At 38.6% G+C, this 21,858-nt stretch overlaps 1 protein-coding gene across 1 annotated transcript; it reads right to left on the reverse strand.

Annotated features, from left to right (window-relative positions):
- Nucleotides 1-560: 560 nt before the first annotated feature.
- LOC110965827 (uncharacterized) lies at nt 561-21,858 on the reverse strand. Its single transcript, XM_022214988.2, is given in 24 exon segments — nt 561-1,302; nt 3,617-3,861; nt 3,864-4,030; nt 5,083-5,128; nt 5,199-5,238; nt 5,352-5,429; nt 7,401-7,442; nt 7,686-7,739; nt 7,867-7,941; nt 8,967-9,038; nt 9,276-9,320; nt 9,450-9,509; nt 10,671-10,745; nt 10,864-10,926; nt 11,057-11,128; nt 14,103-14,162; nt 15,171-15,230; nt 15,320-15,379; nt 18,070-18,135; nt 18,220-18,276; nt 18,377-18,421; nt 18,498-18,563; nt 18,648-18,720; nt 21,571-21,858. Coding segments are annotated over 23 exon segments (2,100 nt in total). The 5' UTR covers nt 18,720; nt 21,571-21,858; the 3' UTR covers nt 561-822.

Genomic DNA, 21,858 nt, shown 5'->3' on the forward strand with positions numbered 1-21,858 from the left:
GGAGCATCCAATCTCGAGCCTTATGGAGGGTAACTAGACCCACCCTGACAGAATTAAATTCGTTGCCGTGGGTTGTCTAGCACGGCTAGGCTAATATGACATTTTTGGTGACCTTTTGGACAAGATACTATACTATGACTTTTTAATGCAGTTTTGGATGACATACTATAAGATTTCTTTGTCAAATTTTGGATGACGTACTATGACTTTGTGACGTTTTGGACGACATACTATACGACGACATTTTTGGTAATGTTTTGGACAACATACTATACTATGATGTTCTTTTCATCAAATTTTGGATGACATACTATACTATGACATTTTTGGTGACGTTTTGGAAGATATACCATGATGTTTTTGACGAAACAGTAGAAAAAAAAAAAGAACCTATATACAAACACAACAAGGAACGTAACAATAGTGTGTGAGCCAAAATGTGACTGACCATTTTAAAGACATTTTCGATGACATACTATGACGTTTTTTGGATAACAACTTGACATGAGTAGTGTGATGCAAAGGCACAGACAAACAAATAGTAAATAATTTTTATTTCAAAGTAACAACAGTTCACTGAATGACAAACAGCTACAATAGTGTAGCACATTTGATTAAAACAACTCATAATAAATATTTAAAATATATTACTACAAAACAATTACTTCGAAGTACGATGCTCTTTCACAGCCTTGCATAGTAACAGTAGTGATTGCTAAAAAACTACCAAAGTGATTTTGCTGAAACAACATCTTCGGTTTGTTCTTGGCGTTTGGGTTGTAACAGTGAAGCTTTGTTTTGTGGCTTTCCAAATGCTGTCCTTCATTCTTCAAGCTCAAGGAGTTTCTTCAGATCAGATTTCAGCAGCTCTTCATCTTCTTCCTCCTCTACTTCCACCTCTATCCCGTCCATAGTCTTTTGCAGCTGTTCCTTGATGCTGTTCAGCTCCAGCAGTCCGTCCTGGAGGTCTTTACAGACTTCTCGGATCTTGGCAGCAAACTCTGTCTTTGCTCCTTTTTTCAGCTCCATGGAGTCCTTTGCCAGGAAAAACACATCCAGAGCCAGGAAGAGACCTGACATGACTCCGGTAGTGACGCTCATCACCTGGGCAGCTTTGGCAGCACCGCCAGCTACATTGAGGACCTGAATGGTGCTAATCAGACTCTCTGTGTTGATCACCAAAGCCTTGCCAGCGCGGCCGCCTTCCTTCATGACATGTTTGACATTCTGGTTGAGGTGCTTTTTAGAGATGCTGTCTGCGTACTGCTCAAAGTTCCACTCATCAAGAGTCTCCATCCCTTCCTGCAAGGTAAATAATAGGAGATTGAAAAAAAATAATCAGTGCTATTGACTTTACAACCAATGCGTCGATTAATTATTTAAATTGCCTGTGTTTTGCAATAACACATTTGTTTTGGACGGCGCACCATACTAGCTTCACAGAAGTAGAATTTGTTTCAAAGCTGTTGTCACGGACATACCTAATGGATGCACCATCTGATTTTCAGTCCTGTGGTCTGGGCTTTGGGTGTCAATTAGTATTCATTGTGAGTTGACTACAGGTGAGGATTTTTTGAACTGCGATACCTTGCATGCTTTTGCGCCTCTATGTATGCGTGTTGGTTTACTTCAGCTGTAACCCACTTTCACGTTAGAAAACATTCTTCAGATACTACAGAAAGGAAAAATAACTTCTTATTCATTGTTAAAAGCCGATCTCTGATGGAATGCTTCTGCTGGTTGTGATGGTGAAGCCATGGTTATTGTACAGACTGACTGCCACAGTGGTTCAACATATGATGCTATGGATGTGTCCAGCTGTTACTAGTGAACCTGTGGTGCTTCTATGACAGATGTACAGGGGTCCCTCTATCGCAGAGGTATAAAGCTTTTCCACAACACTATGCGCAGCGATCAGATGTCGATGTGAAACGGACAAGGTGAGATGCTGAACATATGCTATACACGGGAAATGGAGGAGACTGATGCTACGGTCGCTGAGCTAATCAGTGCCCAGCTCGTTTTTAATGATTTTTTTTATTGTTCTAACTTTTTTAGGCCAGAAAATGCATATTTTACTGCAAAAATAATTAAAATAGTAAATATCTAAAAATACCTATTTACTGCAAAATCCCGCAATACAAAATCAGATATATACACAATTTAAAAATCCTCAATATAGTGAGCCGTGATATGGCAAGGGACGACTGTATTGCTTTATTTAGGAGTGGTTTCAATGCAACACTCAGCCAGCAAAACTATCACTGCGCACGCACACGCACTGCTGCATGTAGTTAGTGTTCCAACCACAAACCTATCATCTGTCATAGCATTTTATAGAGCAACTAGAAAAGCACTCAGAGTGCAGACCTCCGCCAAGGATAGAGAGGAAAACAGGAAACCCATGCAGTAAAGGATCGTGAGCTGGAATCGAAACCTGCGTCTCTGACACAGTTCTGTTTATGAATCACCTTCTTAACCAGTTGAGCTATCTGGACACCTTGCTCCAACTTGTTGGACGACATACTAACCTATGATGTTTTTGTCATATTTTGGACCACATACTACAACATACTAAAAAATTCAAAGTGATCCAGAATCCAGGATCCTTTCCGGATTGCCACCAAAATTAAATCAGCTCTTCCTCTTACCATAGTCTATATCTCCTTAAAATTTCATGTGAATCTGCCCAGGCATTTTTGAGTTATCTTGCTAACAGACAGACAGACACACAAACGCCGGGTGTCACATAACCTCCTTGGCGGAGGTAATAAAAGCATCACGTAAATCATCGGTTCTTTCAGAAGTATCTGCAGAGTGTCTCCTTGAACTAGCAGTGGATTATAGCTGACCAACAGGTTATATGGAGCAGAAAGAATGCGAGAATAGTTGGGAAGGTTTCACTGCACTCAGTAACAGAACAAGTTGCCATCACTTCATAATATTACATTATGTTTTCCTGTCGTCCTTCTCTGGTCTGTGTGAAGGATCGAAACAGAAGAGGGAATGTAGTGTGACATTGAAATGCAGTAGAGACTCTGACACTGAGCTAGAAGGGCTAATAACATGAAATATATTGTTCTTTAAAATTAAAGGCAACCATATGGAAAGCACTGTTTGATGTCCAAGTTGCTAGAGCACATTTAATATTTTTAGAATGTATAATTTGGTAAATTATATATGTGCGTATGTTTATTAGATTTTGCTTTGCAAAGTCAGGAAAGCAATGTTAAAAATCAAACTTCACACATCAAAGAATGATTCTGAGTGTTTCTAACAGCAAAGAATACAGTTTTATTTAACATATAGACAAGTGATGTGGAAACAGCATTAGTCAGGCTGATAACAAGGAAGAAGCTGCTCACTTAACCACAAGTTGATATTCATTCATAAAGAGAACATGCAGGTATAGCGAGCAGGACATGTTCACCCTTTGTTGTTAGCTTCCTGATGGTGGAGTATCGCTGATGCTCACAGTTACCTGACGCAGCTGGCTGAATCAATATTAGCACAGACTAGGATTGCCAACCAATGTATGTTTGGACCTGCTAGTTAAATGTTGCATCCATTCGTTTTCTGTACATGTCTAAAACTGACGAGCTATTTATGTTCTTACCTGTAAAAAGTCCAGGCACTCCTTGATGTCCCTGATCTCCTCCTGGTAATCCTGGATCATCTTCTCCACCTTCTTGCGGTCCGTCTTTGAGTGGACCGTGTCTGTGATGTTGGCCGAAGCGGACGTCACACCCCCCGCTGTCGCTATGCCGATGCCCACGGCGGTGACGATGAGCGACGTTCCTGCAGTGAAGGGCGCCAGGATGAGGCCGGTGATGGTGGTGACGGAGCCTGCGATGCTGGCCACCCACCGCCGACGCTGGCAGTGACCGTCTTCTTGTGGAAGTTGTCGGCCGCGTCGGCTAAGGCCAGGAGCTCCAGGATGCGTTGCTGGAGCGAAGCGCCACGCTGGTTGAAGAAGCGAACGAATAGACGAGCTGCCATGAAGACACGATCAGCTGCTTCTTCCACCACTCTGAGGTAAAAGAACAGGAAAAAGATTGCACAGAACAGGTGAATCCCAACCATGTTTGTTAGGATGGTTGAAGTTTCATATGAATTTCTAAAAAGCTGGTTGTGTAAACAGTATCAGTAACAGCAGAATCTCCCAATGCGCTCCCCAGTAATGGTGTTAAATTATGACCAGTTAAGTGTTGACTTCTTCCATATTGAATCTCATCAATTCATTTATTCTATTAAACATTGGTATGAAATTTTGTCCGAATTAGTGCATGAATTCTTGAGTGATGGCAGAAAATGTGTTTATCATTGAGTCTAAGTGAAAGTTTTTTCCAGGTGTAATGAAATTCCGTCCAGGTATGTCTGATGTGTTGCATTCACGGATGAATAGATAAGAATGAAGAAGTCAAAGATCAGCATGGCCTCATTAAACACATCACTGGTAATAACCGTATTAGACAAGATTTCACACAGATGTCTAACAGGAATGATGAGGTGAAGACACCTTATATGAAAACAGTCAACAGCATGGATCACATTCCACATTTGGTCAGGTACTGAATCATTACTTAAATGTTTTATTCAACATTTTGTTTACATTTTCACACGAAAAATACAGAACACTGCCTTCACTTCTTGTGCCACATTTCTGCTAATGTATAAAACTTAAAATAGTCCTCACCTAAATTCAGTGCATCCTCTACAGGCAAACGAGAAAAAAAGAATTTTTACCCAACATGCCTCACTGATTGAGGTTACAGTAGAGGGCTGTGCACACGGAAGCCTCTAGTCTCCACTGAATGCAGCACAGACAGGTGTGTTATCAAAAAATGACTTTTTAAAACAATATTGCAGTCGATCATGTTTAATTAACTGTATTAAGTCAAAATTGAGATTATTAATTGATCAGTTGTGCAGCGCTACTTGAGGAGTAAACCATAACTTCACTTTGGCTGCAGCACAAGACGTTAGTTCTAGTACCGATAATGTTGTACAGTGCGACTCCGAATCCTTACTATAAATTCTACTAACAAATTGGTAACTTGAGTAAATGAATGTTCTACTCACTGTTCTGCCTCACCATCCTGAGTCGCCACGTTCCACTCATCCCACCCTAACACAAAGACACAGTCATTAATACCAGCATGTTTTAACTTAAATAAGCACTCATAAATCAATCTTACCTTCTACAGTTCTCCACCATGCCAGCAGGCCTTCCTCATCCTGGGAATGAATCATTTGAGAACTATTAGAATCTTTGTGTGTACACGGAAATTAAAATACACAAACGCGCACGAAGAATGGCAGATATTGCAGAAGATAAAAGATGAGCATACGTCTAAAGGGTCCAGGGCTGTTCCTTCACTGGGCACTGGTACTTCGGCCATTTCAAGCGTCTGAACTTCAACTACCTCCTGGACAAAAGAAACAACAATCACTGGACAGAATCTGCTGCAAAACATTAATGAGGATTAAATTAGCAAAAGCAGCTTCACTTAACTGGCCACCAGGCATGTGCTAATAGAAGAAAATGCACTTGTTTTTTATGTTTTCTCATTCATTTGCCCTCCAGGCTCTATACATATTCACACAGTTACAGAGAAACTAAAAAGCAGGTCACGGTGTCCTGTCTGAAACTTTCAATGCAACGACAATGGGATATATGATAATAGTCTGTCACAGCAAGCAAACAACCCCATACTGATTTATGATTCTACAACCATGGGTGTGGTAACTAGTAGCACAACTGCATTGGAATGTACTGGGCAGACTGAAGCGTTTGTTTATCAAGTGGCTAAATAAAAACACCTCAGGAAATGAACGGTAGCTTTAAAACCACTATTTAGTCACACCTGAAAGAACAGTTGACCTTCCCTTTTTTACTACCCATCAGGAAAATACCTGAAGACTTGGACTGTAATTACCAGTCCACACACACCTCTCGATACAACGTCACGGTCTGTACTTGACGCTTCTTTATTTTAGATGCTGTCAAAGCGCTCTGCAATGTTTCTCCTTCATTAACAGCGGAAGGAGAAACTTTCAGACGCACAGGGTCTGGGAGGGAAGCCTCCAACCGTGTAATTGGTGGACAACCTGCTCCTCTACTACGTGAGCCATGAGTAATTATGAGTCACTGCATTTATACGAGCAGTGTCAGAACATTTTCAATAGTTCTGCAGGTTACACAACTACATACCCGTTTGTGCAATAAAAGACTTGATAGCTGAGGCCACTGTGTCAAACTCAGAGGAATTTTGTTCATTTTTTTGCCACACGCCATCATTTAAGTTATTTTCTTTCAGTATATTCAGCACATAAAATGATTTCTGTTCTATCCATTTAAACAGGATTGTATGAGTCACTTGTAGTTGATTTAGGCTCACCATCAGTTTATTCTTTAATGCATAATACTTAATTGCACTACTATTGTGTATTAGCTCAGCAGTAGGTTAGAGTAAAGACTGCCACAGCAGGTTATGTTATGTAATTCTGTTTCTTATTCTGTTATTAAATAAATGACAGCATACATTTCAGATTTAGGGCATTTTAAAGTATTTTTTCACAAAAACTGAAAAAGCCTGGAACGTACACTACCAGTTAAAAGCCTGGACACACCTTCTCATTCAGTGGCTTTTATGTCATTATTTATACATTGTAGATTAACACTAAATGCATCAAAACTACAAACGAATACACATGGAATTATGTTAAAAACAAAAAGTGTTCATCTTCAGTATTCATGTACAATGTAGAAAATAATACAAATAAATCAAAAGCAGTGAATGAGAAGATGTGTCCAAACTTTGGACTGGTAGTGTAAGTTGCTCCAGTTTCCTACAGGGGCAATATACCAGCACTGTGACAAAACAAGTGTCTGCATACAATGCTGCATTCAAAAAAAAAACAACAAAATAAAATAAAGTCTGTGTATCAGCCTGCAGTTCCGCAAAGTTTGCCACATGACTGATTTATCTTCTGGGTGTAAATCTACCATTGGCCAATCAACATCGTAAATTAGGCTGATTTATGAGACATGTCATGTGATGATGCACCTGCCAACAGGAAATGCAGAGATACCCGAGAGGCAGGCTGCTGTGTTGATGTGGGCTTAAACTACAACTAACTTGTTCTGTGGGGCAAATCTGATATTTTAATATTCCAACAAAGGGAGTCTTGGTATTGTGCTGAAAGGAAAGGCTATTCAGTGTTACTCTGCCTTGTTTTATTGACAAGATGAACTAATCCACAACACTTTGGTGCATTTTCTACACTTCATTATGATTTGTTCATCATATTGCACATTTGAATCATTCTTTATCTACTGTTCCCATCATTTGTGTTTCATTTTATTCTCATATTCGACTTCTGTTTTAACCACTAACCTGAGGTGGATCGTCAGAGGCAGCAGATGCATTAGCAGAGTCCTGGAGAGCCAAAGACATAATTAACAACATAAAAGTAAGTGTTAGGAATGAAAGAAAATACTAGAAGATTAGATACAAAACTCTGAAAATAGTAGATAAAGCCACCTGTTCAATTAGCTATAAAATATTGTACTTTTTAAATTTACAAAACAGAAGCAAAAGGTTATGCAAACAGCATACAGAATTTTACAATGGAGGCTTTCATTCATCAGTACAGTGACATAAGCAAAATGTTGGCTTCACCTTTGTTCCAGAACCAAAGAGTGCACGGGGAAGAATCCTCTTTATTATGAAAGTCTGGAGGAGGACAAAATAAAAGTTTTTAGTTAATATTCTTACATTTTTTGCCACCTCACACAGTTGAAATAAAAGCGGAGACAGCGTTCACACTTCACAAATGCTCTCAGATCTGTGCGTTACTGACCTTCCTTCTCTTTGGGGCCTGTACTGGCTGAGTTTTTACCTCACAGCTGATATCGGCATCTGTGTACCAAACAGACTGAGGAGAGGGCGAAAGGTTAGTCGCAATTTTAAACTCACAGCTTCAAATAAAGTGCAGCACTCAATGTAGGGACACATGAATGACTAGTCTACTCTGATTACTTAGTTAAATGGTTTAATTCTTGAATTCCCCACAGGATTAATAAAATCAGTCAATCCTTTCTATCTGTCTATCCAGTTGTCAAGTATCTTCTGAATGAGTCACCACAATGAGTCACGTATCAAACGTCGTCTGAAAGATGAACTGCCGATAAATAATCTTGGCAATACAAAAATCAAACATTACTTCCTGTCTAGGTTTAAATGTCAAACATGCCTCCCAGGTCAGATGCTTGACATGTTTGTGGTTTGACTGCATGCATTTGTAATTGCATAAGAGAATCACAAGTCCAGTTTTTGTTTTTTGTTTTTTTTAGACAAAGGTGAGAAGCTCTTCGCTGGTGTCAAACAAAGCAAAGCAAAACATAAAGCAAAGAATGCTGCTGACGTCTTAAGATTGTGATCTTTTGATTCCCATCACTTACCATCTCAGAGACCCACCCCACCGTGCGACTTTATCTGTCTAACAAAAACACTGAAAGGCTTCTTGATGCTTTTATTTCCAGCAGACTGTTATAAGGTCCTGTCTCTCAAATAAAGCTGTAAAGAAAACATCTGATGATTTTCTCACTCAAACTAAAAATAGACACATTCCACTTTTAGAGGCTCTTTATCTGCTCCCAGTTTATTTTGACCTTTTGTTAGATTTAGTTTTTAACCTTTTTAAAGGACTAACTCCTGATTGAAGGTACGGAGACGCAACATACGGCAGCCTTTGCTCCTGGAATAACCTTGTAGCTGAGTTGAGAGCATCGAAAACACAACTTCTCTTTTAATGCATTTATGTAGTTTCCGCTAATGTAATTAAAAATGAACTTGTGCATTCTATTGTCATATTTTATCATTATACTAGATTTGTTTAGGAAATTGGGGAAAAATAATAATTAGCATGTTGACATCAAAGGGATGTCCTTAATGCCTCACATGTCTTTCTATTGAGGTGTCGTCCAGGCTTTCAGAGCTGGTGGAGTTCTCACTGTGGACACTTTGGTTTTCCTGCGGGGGAAAAGAAAACAAAAAACTTTCTGTTAAGATCCTGGTGGGAGAAGCCAAGCGGCATATCTTTAACCATTGTTCTTGGCATCTTAGTTGTTTGGTAACGCCACACCTCGTGTTCACATCTGAAAAGTCATCTGTCAAAAGTGAAACATCAAAAATGTTTGACTGACGCATCTGCATCACTGCTACAGAGCATTTTAATGACTTCGAATGTAACATCACTTTAAAGCTCACCTGTGCTTTGGCTGCACAGTCTGTCTGACATTCTTCTTCTGTCATCTGCAGCACAACAAAACAAGATCCCAGTTTTACAAAACCAGTGTCAGACATCATGACTGTGTTTTAAACCTGGCTTTAATATGTAAACTTAACACGTAAAGAAAAGATATAGAATTGACATATTCATACCTGTGTGTATGACTTAAATGGGTTTACTTTCTGCATCATCCCTTTGAACATCCCAGGGTTCTAAAATAAAGCACAGTAATTACACATATCCATTACATTCATGTGGATAGAAAGCTGTCAACAACATACAAATGCAGGTACTATTAATGAAGCTGACAGAAACGATCCTTAAAAATATTCTCTGTGAAGACTGAACTTATTTGCTTTGGCGCCGTCTTGTGGTTACAGCAGGAATAACGTTAACAGTGGCCTGATTATTTAACAGTGACTGGTTGCCGAGAAATCTGTCTTTTACGTTGTGTTTTGTGTTTTTATGACTCATGTTGTCTGATGTTTCTGAGCATATTTTGCTCTTGCCACACATTTCTAGTCCTGCAATAAAATAATGGTGCATTGGTTCTTTATGATTTTGCTAAATGTGGGGGGAAAGCAGCAATTGTGCAACTACAAAACAGAGTTAAAGGGAATGCTTAGGTGGAACATTTGCTTGCACTGACATGAGAACTGTCATTAAAACGGCTATTTCATTAAAGGAATTGAGCAGGCCAGCCTTACTGAACAATGAAAACCTTAAAAACTTGGCATTTTCAGCATCTAGGTTAATGTTTCCCATAGTGAAGGCATTTCGAAAGTTTTTACATGTATATAACAAAAAAGTAGGAGAATGTCAAATGAAATATTTGGAGTGAATGACAGATTTAGCCTTAAGTCCAAATTCGGTGAGTCAGACTACAATTTTATTCACCATGACTCATGACTGACTAGATAGAAAGAACTCCGTTTCGTGTGAACACTGCCTGCAGTTCATCTGAAAGGTCTCAATGAGTGACTATTGAATCAGTCATGGCTTCTCAGATCCGCAGAATTTGTTTTTTCAACTGAATTTGGTACAAATGGTATATTTTTGGCCCGTCTGAGTAATGTAAAGGAAACTGATTTACTTTTAGTACTTTTTCGCAACAGAATCACACACGATATGTTCACAGACCGTCAGAAAGGTGTAACTCAAGGACTGCCAAAATCTAATGAGGTGATCCTTGTGTCATTTATGACCTTACCTGAAAATTTTAACCAAACCTGTTAGTCCGTTTTTGAGTAATGTTTCATAACGAAACGGACAAAGGTATGCCGATCGCCGTACGTGAATGTTGTACGGTTCCGTCTTCCTTGGCAGAGTAATAAAAACAGTGTTGTGGGGTGTTCTTGATTCCACAGACCCACCTGCTTCTCTGGCATATTATTGTCTGTCAGACTTCCACTGCTGGATGAGAGTTCATTGTGTAGAGGCCGGGTGTCCTGGACAGATACAAGGCAGAGAAAACAAATAGAGCAGGTGAACATCTCCAATAAGATGTTCTGTATCTCCCACACACCCGTAGAGTCAGTTGAGTATCATCAGTGTTATAAATGGTACCTTTGGATGTGAGGATTTGAACGGGTTGACTTTCTGAATCACTCCTGTGAACATCCCTGGATTCTAAACGACAAAAAAAAAAAAAAAAAAAAAAAAAAAAAAAAAAGCAGAACTAAACTGAGCGAAGTCCCACGTAAACAAGTCCCTAATTAGCATATCGGTACATCAGAAGAATAAACACTGCGGAACATACCCGTCTGTCATGAGGTTCTTTTCCAGTTTCTTGTGGGTTTGCAGAGTCATCTTGAAGATCAGTTTTTGGCACCTAAAGTCAGTCAGGGACAAAAAAATAAATAAAAAAAACCACAAGACTAGTCACAAGATGAAAACATTTTTGGAATTTGGCCGTTGCCATCTTGGAGTCCTAATGGATGACAAATGAAAGAAACTCAGTGACAGTAATAGCATGTCAGTCACACCTTAAAATGTGTCCCGATATATCATCTGTTTTACTCAACATGGAACATAACCTTCAAAGTGAGCATTATAGATGAGCAAAGTATATACCAAGGTAACAAATCATATTAGAACTAGGCTCATCTTCTTAGACTTATTTTTGCAGAGGAGTCGCCCTCTGCTGGCTGTTACAAAGAAGGCAGGTTTAAGTCTGGATTTGTTTCACTTTATAGACCGACATTACGTATGACCGCATCATTTATGCAAAGTCAACTGCCAAGTGGCAGGAAATAAGCACAGAGACACAAGGGTAAGGCATCTCATGCAATTATGTCTTTATAAGCTAAAAAATTAGGCTTAAATCCCTATTTCTTTAATGTTCACAGCAGAATTTTACACGTTCCTTACAGTACTTGAAATAGGAGCTGAGCCAAGTGCAAATAATAGAAGGATTTCAAATCGGTCAAAGTCAGTTTGTTAGACGCCTCAAAAACAAACATAAGTCATTAGTTAATCAGAATACAGTCAAAAACAATAAACTCCATATTGAAACTAATGGCCATGGAGCTACATTTGTAATTCTTTCCCCCTAAAGTGTACTGGAAAATCTTTATACAATTAATTTTTCTGTAAGTTCATCTGGGGATATGTGCAGAACTCGTTTTGAACTTGTGATCATAGTAATCTGTAATGTAGCGTGTAGGTGTGTCTGTGACTAATAACCAATTAAAGGATGACACAGAAGTGGTTGTGTCAAAAACAACACCAAGGTATATAAAAGGCTTAATACCACTGATTCAGACACCTTGAACTTCAATAATATGCACTTTCATCCAGTGCAAGTGTTTTTAGAATTTTTGTTTATGCCTTTCTGAGAGAAAATCTAATTTATCAATTAAGGTATGGTAAATATAATCATTTGGAAATGATTTTGTCCTGTGGAGCCACATGTCTTGACAGTTTCCACAGCAATTATTGTTTTTTCCACCTCTGAAACAACAAAGGGCGTTTCCTGGACACACTAAATGAAGCAGTTACTGGTAATCATGCATGTTGTAAACGGCTTCCAGCCCCGTTCTGGCACCTTCGTCTTCCCGGCCGTCATTGTTTCGTCCCGCCTTCCACCTCTGGAGCTGAAGCTGGATTGGAGCAGACCAGACTACAGCCTCCAACCAAGACATGGTTGAACTTTAAAAGGGCTCATCCACCCAACATTCGATGGCGGTCCTTCAGCCTTCTGTGTGCTTCAGTTTTGAATATCTTCTAAGAACTAGACGAGTTGTTATATGTGAGTGTTAAAGGTTTAGATAGGGACTCTTGGATTGTTGCACATTGTGCATTGAAAGATTTAGGAAATCTTTCTTAGAATTTCCCTTCGGGGATGAATAAAGTGATTCTATTAGAAAGTCGTAGTTTGTTTTAGTTTGGGGCTGCTACTGTGTTTGTAATTCAGTTAAAATAAGAGCAGTGAGAGTTTCTTTGGGTTTGTGGTAATTTTGTTTCTAGTGTGAAGTAGTCTAGACAACTCAGTTTCAGGGAGAAGTTCACTTTCCGTTCTATTTATGTCTTTCGTTTAGCACCCATTTATACTCAAACCTAACTGCTTTCAGTAAATCACAACTAATCACTCCGGAACACCGGACCTCTTTGTTTAAACAGTAGAAAGCTCCAGATCAAGTTTTTCAGTTCTAATGTAATTGTTTTTGTAACCTGGGAACCAGACAGCTCTGACAGCTGATGTTTGATTTGTTCAGGATTAAGGCCAGGCGTCTTATTCAAACAGATTTCCATCCGGCCTCACCCAAGTCCACTATATCCAATTGTTTGTCTAATGTGGGCCGGGTTCAATAAATGACTGTACAGCTGAGAGGCAGCTCCTTGCATTTCAGTGTTGAATCATCGATTGTGTTGCTCTGATTGGCTGAAGTTGTCCAAGTTGTGTCTGCAGGAATTTGTAAAACCAGTCTCTGTATCACGTGTAGCATTTCATTTCATGTGTGTAATATATATATAATGTGCTATATAGTGTTAAAGATTTCTGCATCATTGCAAGGTAGCAGCATGGCGTCACTGTAACTATGACAACAAGTGAACGCTACGTCAGCTGCCTGCTGACGATCACATGATTGCGATCCTACTGCAAATCCACCGCTGCGGAATTATCGGGATGTATCAGTCAGAAACGATACAAGAAACAGTTGATTAAATTGTGGGGGTGTTTCCGTGTCCTATCAGTCCCTGCTGCCTGCTACATATTTAGGTAACACAATTCAGTATCTGTACATGACATATACATGCAAAACACATGCCTGTACTCAGCGTAAGGTCATATCTATATTAAATAGTCACATTCTTTGGTGCCGTGATTTCAGTCGTCGGAAACAATACAATGACTGAGCAGCCTCGGTGGAGTACTGCGCTCTGTAAGTGCTTTTCTTGTTCAGTATTGTGCTTTACTAATTGCTTCTCTAGTTTTTAGACACTGCACTTCTCACGTTCTGTCATTTCGTTTTTCTGAGCAATAGATGGCACAATAACTTCTTTTGTGACTAAAAGTTTTTTTTGTGTGTCCATTGGAAATCGAAGATAAATTCCAGATTTTAAATTTAAACTTACAGATTAGTTTCAATCTGTCTGACAATGATGAGTTAGCTTAAAAAAATTAAACCATCTCGGTCACAATCCGACACTTTTCTGATTCACTTCTACTTCCTAACAATATGTCCACTGACTGCTTCCTGAATTTTGTGTTTCTTCTGCTTTTTTTTTTTCCTTTTTAAAGAAAATGCTGTGCTTTAACAGCTATGTGTTAGAAATGGCTGTGAGATGCACAAAGTCAGTACCTGTGAGGAAGACTTGAAGGGGTTCACTTTCTGCATCACTCCTTTGAACACACCGGGATTCTGAAACACAAACACACATTATTCAGAAAATAAATGACATTGGCCAGTGGTGGAAGTAGCATTAACATCATTTACTTCAATTAAAGTACCAGTGAAGCAATGTAAAACAAACAAAACTTAATTTCAAATAAAAGTCTTGCATGATAAAGTACATAAGCTTACAGCAAAATATGTCGTAAGTAGTATTAAAAGTTCTGGTTTGGTCTCCAACGGATGTGACATCATTAGATTATCAATATTAAAGCATCAATGTGCATTTACCGTTGATGTTTCCACCGATTTATAACCAGTTTTATATCAGAGACGTCACATAAATTTGAGGGCTCCAAACATGATTGACAGTAGAGGATACACAAAGTCTGTTTTCTGACTTATTTCTCTAATATTTGAGTTTTGGTAGGGAACTCGCTAATTTTAAAAAGGCTGGAAGTTTCATCTGTATCTATGCATTTTGAAAGCTTGTTCTATTGTCTGTAGTTTAAAATTTTCATCTTTAAATTAACTAAACCAGCCAAAAAAAAACATATACGAGTAGAAAGTCCAACATTTCTCTCTGAAATGCAAGAATAAAATGGAAATACTTAACATTCAATTATCTAAAGCCTGTTCTTAAGTACAATACATGAATAAATGGATTTTCTACCACTGACACTAGCATAATGTCGGCATTTCTCCCTGAATTTATTGTAGTGGGGGTGATGATCTGACTGTGTGTGCACTTGGCACCGTGTTGAGAAAACGTTTCTCCAAACTTCAACGAGAACTTCAAAGTGTTCCAGTTACAGCAATGTTCATACAAAATGAGCTTGCATTTACAGTAAATGTGGGTGTGAACAACATCAGTTAAAGGGACGCATACCCAGAAAACAATCAGCTGCTATGGAAAAGTACTGCAGTAAAGCGGTTGCCAAGTCAGAGACCTTGACAGTGTGGACCACTGATGGCGTTACTGGGTAGACGATCTGTGTGCTGACAGTGAAGCTTCATACACGTTCAACGGTTTCCTACCTGAGTTGAGTCTGGAACTCGTCCTTGTTCCAGTGACTCTGAAGACGGAGCTTTAGACACCTGTGTGAGAAAAGCAGGTGAGTTGACGCCATATTGTGTCTCCCATTATGACTGTTACCTCTGAAACATCTAGACAGGGATGAGGTTACCTGGGAGGTAGACTTGAATGGGTTGACCTTCTGCATGACACCTCTCAGCACACCGGGGTTCTGAAAAATAAGTTTAAACTGAATAAAGGAAGACACAGCTGACACACCAAGTGAAAAATCACAGAATTACACTCAGTGTCAGAGTGGAAAACTACTAAAATACTTCACTTAAGTTGAAAGAGTAATACACAAATTCAAAATACAAGTAAAATGTAGCATAAAACATGTAAAACAAAGCTGAGTATTTCTGTTAGAGGAGGGGTTGATGGAGTTGGTTGCAATCTGAAATCTCACAGCTAGGTGTCACTAAGTTCAAGCTATCGGGCCTTTAAACCTCTGACATCTCGGTTCTGGTGTTTTCTTTGCTATGAAACTGTGTGGTGTCATCATGCCACAATCTAAAGAGCTCTCTAAGGCCTTTAGGAGAAATAAAAGGTGGTAGATGTCCTTCAGTATGGGCAGGGATTTTAAAAACAAATTACTAAAAATAAATAAGTGTACTATAAGGAAAACCATCTAGAATTGGTTTGGATTTCAAACAACTGCCAGTGTGTCCAGGACTGACTGGATTGGTATTTTTCCCCAACATAAATTAATCCTGATTGTAAATAAGTTTAAAATGAACAACAGATGATGAATCCTGTCTGTGATACCAGCTGATAATGTGTGTGTTTCTCTAGGTTACAGTAAATGACCGACTCATTTGCCAACTGTTTCTCAGATTACCATCAAAATCCTGAAGGACAAAACCAGCAGAGAGCAGAGGACACAATTGCATAACGCTTGCAATTATTGGCATGTATTTTCTAGGTTTACATAGCTGGAGTCAGTTCCACCCTGTGCCTGTATAAAAACAGAACAGCTGGGGGGGTTAATATTGATTTTTACAGCAGAAGATGCAATTAAAGTCCTGAAGGTCAGTTTCTTTCATCATCAGCTTACAGCGTTCAGTTAGTTTTCACGTGAACATTAAACTAGACTCGGCTGACAATGCTCTCTGCAAGAAAAGAACAGATCAGACTATCCGCTGAGCAAATCTGGGCATTTTAAAGTGCAATGAGCACCCCTGAGGTCCACTTTTAGCCTCAGTCATCTTCTAAGCAGCAGACAGGAGGAGACCTAAGCTGGGACTGAAGACCAGCTCTGACCTTGGATGATCCACCGTAGTAGTTAATGGAAGACATGAGGATGCTGGCTAAACTATGGTCTCTGGTGCAGAATACGTTGATCCCCTGCAGACCAATTTTGGTATTTGCATTTTCTACTCATGGAAGAAGCAATATCAATGTTTTTCTACATATAGGACAACCCTGAGCAATCTTGGAATTTCTACATGGAAGAATCTGTACTATATTAGAAGTACTTACATGCTTTGTTTATCTTGTATTTACTGACTGATATCACTACATTTTCGCTCTCTTTTTTTTTGCTAACACTGCAGATGTCCCCGCTGTGAGAATAATAAAGGCTCATCTTATCTTCCCAACATGTTTTTAGGTGAAACAGTCAATCCCTGGACAATAATAACCAAACCTGACTCTAGTCATTGAACTGTTCTACATTAGTATCCCATTTAAACAATCCTAATTAAATAGATTCCATGCAATTACTTCATGACTTGAAGCAAACACTTTTTAAAAAGTGCATACTTTAAGTAACACAAGTCCAAATTGAGTCGGTTCCTTTCTTTACTTTCCAACTGATAAGACAGAAAGATGATGAAGCCTGTCTTTCCTCGTTGTGCACTTTAACTAGATATGACATATAAGGTGTAGCAGCTGCTCAGTGGGATTGTCCAAGGGAACTAAATGACTTGTGTCAAGGTCGGGGACATGATTTTATCCAGTAACCTAGATCCAGCTTCATGCAGTTTGCAGATATGGCCCTGTGCTGCAAATACAGACCTGGATCATTTGTTGAACTGTGTCACTTTGGCATTGTGGGTTAGAAAAACTACTATTTCTCCCATCATAATATCAGTCTAAATTAATCCACTACCAAATCTAGGTGCTTGTTAAAACTCAAACATGAAAGTCTAGCGACGTAGAAGATTACAGCTGAACAGGCACCACAGTAGAAATTCTTAGTGGGATTAAAATCTTTCTTTAATATTTTGTATGCCCTCTTTCAGTTTTGATCAGAGTCCTGCTCAGCATTGGACAATGTTACACACATTTTCTTCAGAAAGTATTTTTCTATGCTGCTCTTTTCTGGAGGGGTGGTGCTGTTCTAAATTTTGGATTCAAGTCAGGCAGCATACTGACATCCCCTGATGTTATCTAATGTCTTTTGCATCCGAGGTGTCACAGAAGCTTAGATTCCTACTGATAACTCCAAGCCTGAAGGACTTGCTAGTCTGCTGTTAGAGCTAGATCGAGGAGGAAATGAACAAACAATGCAGTGTTTCTCTGATTTTTAGTTGATCGCTGATCTTCCTGCATCCTTTTCCATCTCTATGAAGTTTACCAATCAGATATTTGACACCTCTGGCTTTTCTTTTTCCTTTTTAAAGCTGTAATGAGATCTACAGCTGAGAAAATTCTGCTGTTCACATTTCATTTTAGAACTGCAATTAAGCTCACTGGAAATTACAGTTAAAATGTAATTAATCAAGACAAAACAGAAGCTATTTTTTCTTGCAATTGTGTACAAGGATACAATGTTTGTCTGTAGGCGTCGCTTCAAAGGGAATCAAATATTTGCTTGTCCATGAGAAGTTATTACTTTTTCCACTTAATGTGTGGTCTCACCTGTGTGGAGTCTGTCGTCTGTTCTAGCGACTCTGAGGATGGAGCTTTGTTGACTGAAGAGGAGGCCTGAATGAAGGAGGAAAGTTTGGTCATTTTACACATTTAAAAATGATTTTAAAAAATATAATCTCGCGTCATCCATGTTTGTACCTGTGAGGACGACTTGAAGGGGTTGACCTTCTGCATAACTCCCATCACTGCTGATCTCTGAGGTTTATCCAAAGCAACAGATCAATTGTAAATGTACAGGAACACACATACAAACTAAAAACAGCGCATCAACGAGGTATCCAGATTTGTGTCTCACCTTGCTCTTTGGGTTCAGCTCATTCGTGATCTCGCTCTTGTTTTCCTGCAGGAAATAATTAGTCAGACGAGGAGGAGACCGACTTGTGTGTGCTGCTGTTTTTATATATTTCAGCATTTACCTGTGAGGCTGCAGCTGTTTCGGCATCCTGTCTGTTCAGCTGGTGTGTGATGGGATTGTCTAGTTCCTGAGGAGAAAAGAAGGCCTCAGCTAATGGCACTGACATAAACAAGAAAAATTAACCCACAATCCTCCACTACACTCCTCTTACCTCCTTACTGGGTCGAGGCGGAACCACTGGAGTTGGAGCCGTCGGGGCCTTTTCTCTTCTGAACATGTTCATTCTGAAATGATAAAGAGGTGTAATGAGCGGTCATGGAAGAAGAAGTACAAGTTTTATTTAAGCAAAAACACAGCAATGGAATTATGCTCCATTACAAGTAAAAATCCTGCATGAAAAATTCTGCTTAAGGGTTATTCCATCTCAAATCATCACGGGGATTCTGCTCAACCATCTCTGGTTTGCTTAAAAATGGTACCAAAAACTTTGGATAGTTTAAACTGATATAAACATTTCCCAAAATAACCTTTGACCCACTTCCAGCACATTCTTTTTATCATTCCATCTCAAATCAGCACATTTTTAGAACAATTACTGTTCTAAAAGGAGAATAAATTCATTTTTTAAAATATGAAATACTTGATGAAAAAACTTAGGAGAAAGTTATTTTCATTTCACTTTCACAACTGATTGAGCAGGTTTGACAAGTTGAACCACAAAAAGAGAAGCATTGGTAGGCAGCCTGACCCGGTTACAGTTCTAGAGTTTCAAACTGGTTCTCCAAATATCACAAGAAACCTTTTTTTAAAAAAAAATATTGCCATATTTTTTAATTTTAGGACCGCACTATGTAGGCATAAATCCTGGTTGGGAGAAGACTTGTTTTATGTACTGTATTTGTGAATCATCACTGCTTCCTGTCATAACCAAATACATAGATCTGTTGGGGTAGTGGGATCTTTTTAGTGGCAATTTTTAATGCCTCAACATATATTTAGTAATTCTAAAGATCTATGTGGGCAAGGCTTTAGTGGTAACTGTATTCTCCTGATCATTGTGGAAACTGTTCGACGGGATCAGACTCTTTTGCTTTGTGCTCCATTGGGAATAAACTTGGCTTTCAAGACCGAAGTCAAAGCTGGACTCTGTTCAGAAAGTTAAAGTGTGAGAACATTTATATTTATAGTAACTGTTTAACAGTTTACCTTCAAGCTTCTCTTCCAATTAGCTCACGAATTCCGTCTGTATAATCCAGCCTACAAAGTGGGTATGAAAATTTAAAAAAAAAAAAAAAAAAGGGAACCTGCATTTAAAAAAAAAAAAAGAAAAGAAAAAAGTACTGTCTTTGTTATTTAAAAAACATTCTGAAATTCAAGAACTTTGCCTGGATCAGCTTATCCAGTAACACTTTTGTGGTAAAACATGTCAAATCAGCTCAATCAGCTACAAAAGTTCTACAGAAACAACTTTTTTTCATTTTAGTGATCAAATATTTTGTGTAAAAAGTAATTCTACATGAGACTTTTCATGACAGCTTGATTTTTTTTCCCCATGTTTTAACTCATCCATAATCAGATTTAATCTTGTTGTCCAATATTGCAAATTCTGAATCAACAGAATGACAAGAAAAAACTCAATAGTTCTGAAATATGAAGCTAAAACTTCTATAAATAAATAATACATAAATAAATAATACTTCTATAAATATATTTACGTATTTTATGCTTTCAAATGTCCGGCCATGTAGAGATGGTCAAGCAGAAAATGTTTTAACCCTGAAAAACTCAGAGTGGATATTGCAGAAATACAGCATCAGTTTCATTTAAATTTATATATATATATATATATATATATATATATATAAAATTAAAACAATTAATAAATAATTGAACATTTATTTAGAATGAACCATGTGAGAATATCTTTGATTTTTGTATAAAAAAAAACAAGTTCTTTACTTTGTTAATGCGTCCATATGCGTTTTTATATGATAGAATTTGCAGAGTCCGGCTGTTTACAATCTTTCCTCTTCAGATTTTAAATTTGGACATGCAATGCAGAATCACTCCAATATTACAGTTGGACAGTGTGCAGGTTTAGAGTGGTTTTACAGTGTCTGAGTGGAGTTGCAGGTGAGCTGGTGTGCTCAAGCTGCAGTGAATTGCGAATTGGAAAGGATGCAACAGTGTAGAATTACATGCAAGTCATTTTAAGGCAACAAATACTTCCAAATATGTCATTTTTATACACCGAGGTGAGTGTTTATTGCTTAAATCAATGACCATAGGGAGAGTATGACATGTTAGTCACGTTAAATCTTATGGTACACTACAGTTTTTATTATGTAAGATGGCATATAGGTTGAAAAGCACTGATTTACTTTTGTATTTTTGTTTCATTTTAAAAGTCTGTTATAATAAAATCTGCATTTTATTATGCAGACTGTGCATAATCTATGCAGACATGTAGCTGAAGCTATTGTATAAATGCAGTACTGTAGAAAGAACAATATTTCCTTGTGGAATGAAGTGGAAGTATAAAGTAGCATAATAGGGAAATACTCAAGTAAAGAACCTCAAAAGTTTTGCTGAAGTAACTGAGTAAATGTACTTAGTTACTTTTATACCAGTGGTAAAGAGGAAACCAAATAAGACTCAAAATGCATATAAACTGTGGCAGTCAAATAGAACAAGCTGTTTTTAGTGTTTTAAAGCTGTTAGTAGCTGTAAATGTCTTAACTTCCGCGTTTTTTGTTTGGTTTTTGTCAAACTTGAACACCAAACTCCATTTAAATATTTGCCATTTTAAGCTCAAGTTTGCGCGTCACAAACCCACTCTCTAAAATACAAAAGACAACCAAAAAAGTTATTTTGTGGCATTGTTTGGTAAGCAGCTGTCGCCGAATTGAAAAGTGCGTCTAACTGAATGGTTACAAGTGATGATGTGGCTTTTTGCCACGCGTGTCTCAGTTACAGGGAACCGAAATTTAAAAGTAGTGAAGTTTTTAACGCAGTTTGGCACGAGGTGCTCTTTCAAAACAACGCCACGCTCAGTGCCAAACTGCATTGTGTCTGTAGGAATGTTTGACAACAAAAACAGCAGCAACAACACAATGACTGAGCAGAGAGCTTACCTCAGTGTGGAGTCAGAGAAACACAAAATAAACACACAGCAGCTAGCAGCGAGTTGGAGAACTTCAGCAGGTCAGACCTTCACTTCCCCTTCAGGAGGAGTCGGACCGGTTCAGAGCAGCAGGAGTTCGGTTACAGAGAATAAAGCTGCTCTGCTCTGATTTCAGCTGCAGTTTTGTTCGGAACAAAGGACAGAAACAGGGTGTCAGCAGCTCCACACCCTCACAGCCGAGAAAAGTTTGACAAAGTTTCGCTCCGAGCCTCATTCGGATCACCTGTTTAACCTGCAG

This window comes from Acanthochromis polyacanthus, chromosome 23 (assembly GCF_021347895.1).
Source record: "Acanthochromis polyacanthus isolate Apoly-LR-REF ecotype Palm Island chromosome 23, KAUST_Apoly_ChrSc, whole genome shotgun sequence".
NCBI classification, from domain to species: Eukaryota; Metazoa; Chordata; class Actinopteri; family Pomacentridae; genus Acanthochromis; species Acanthochromis polyacanthus.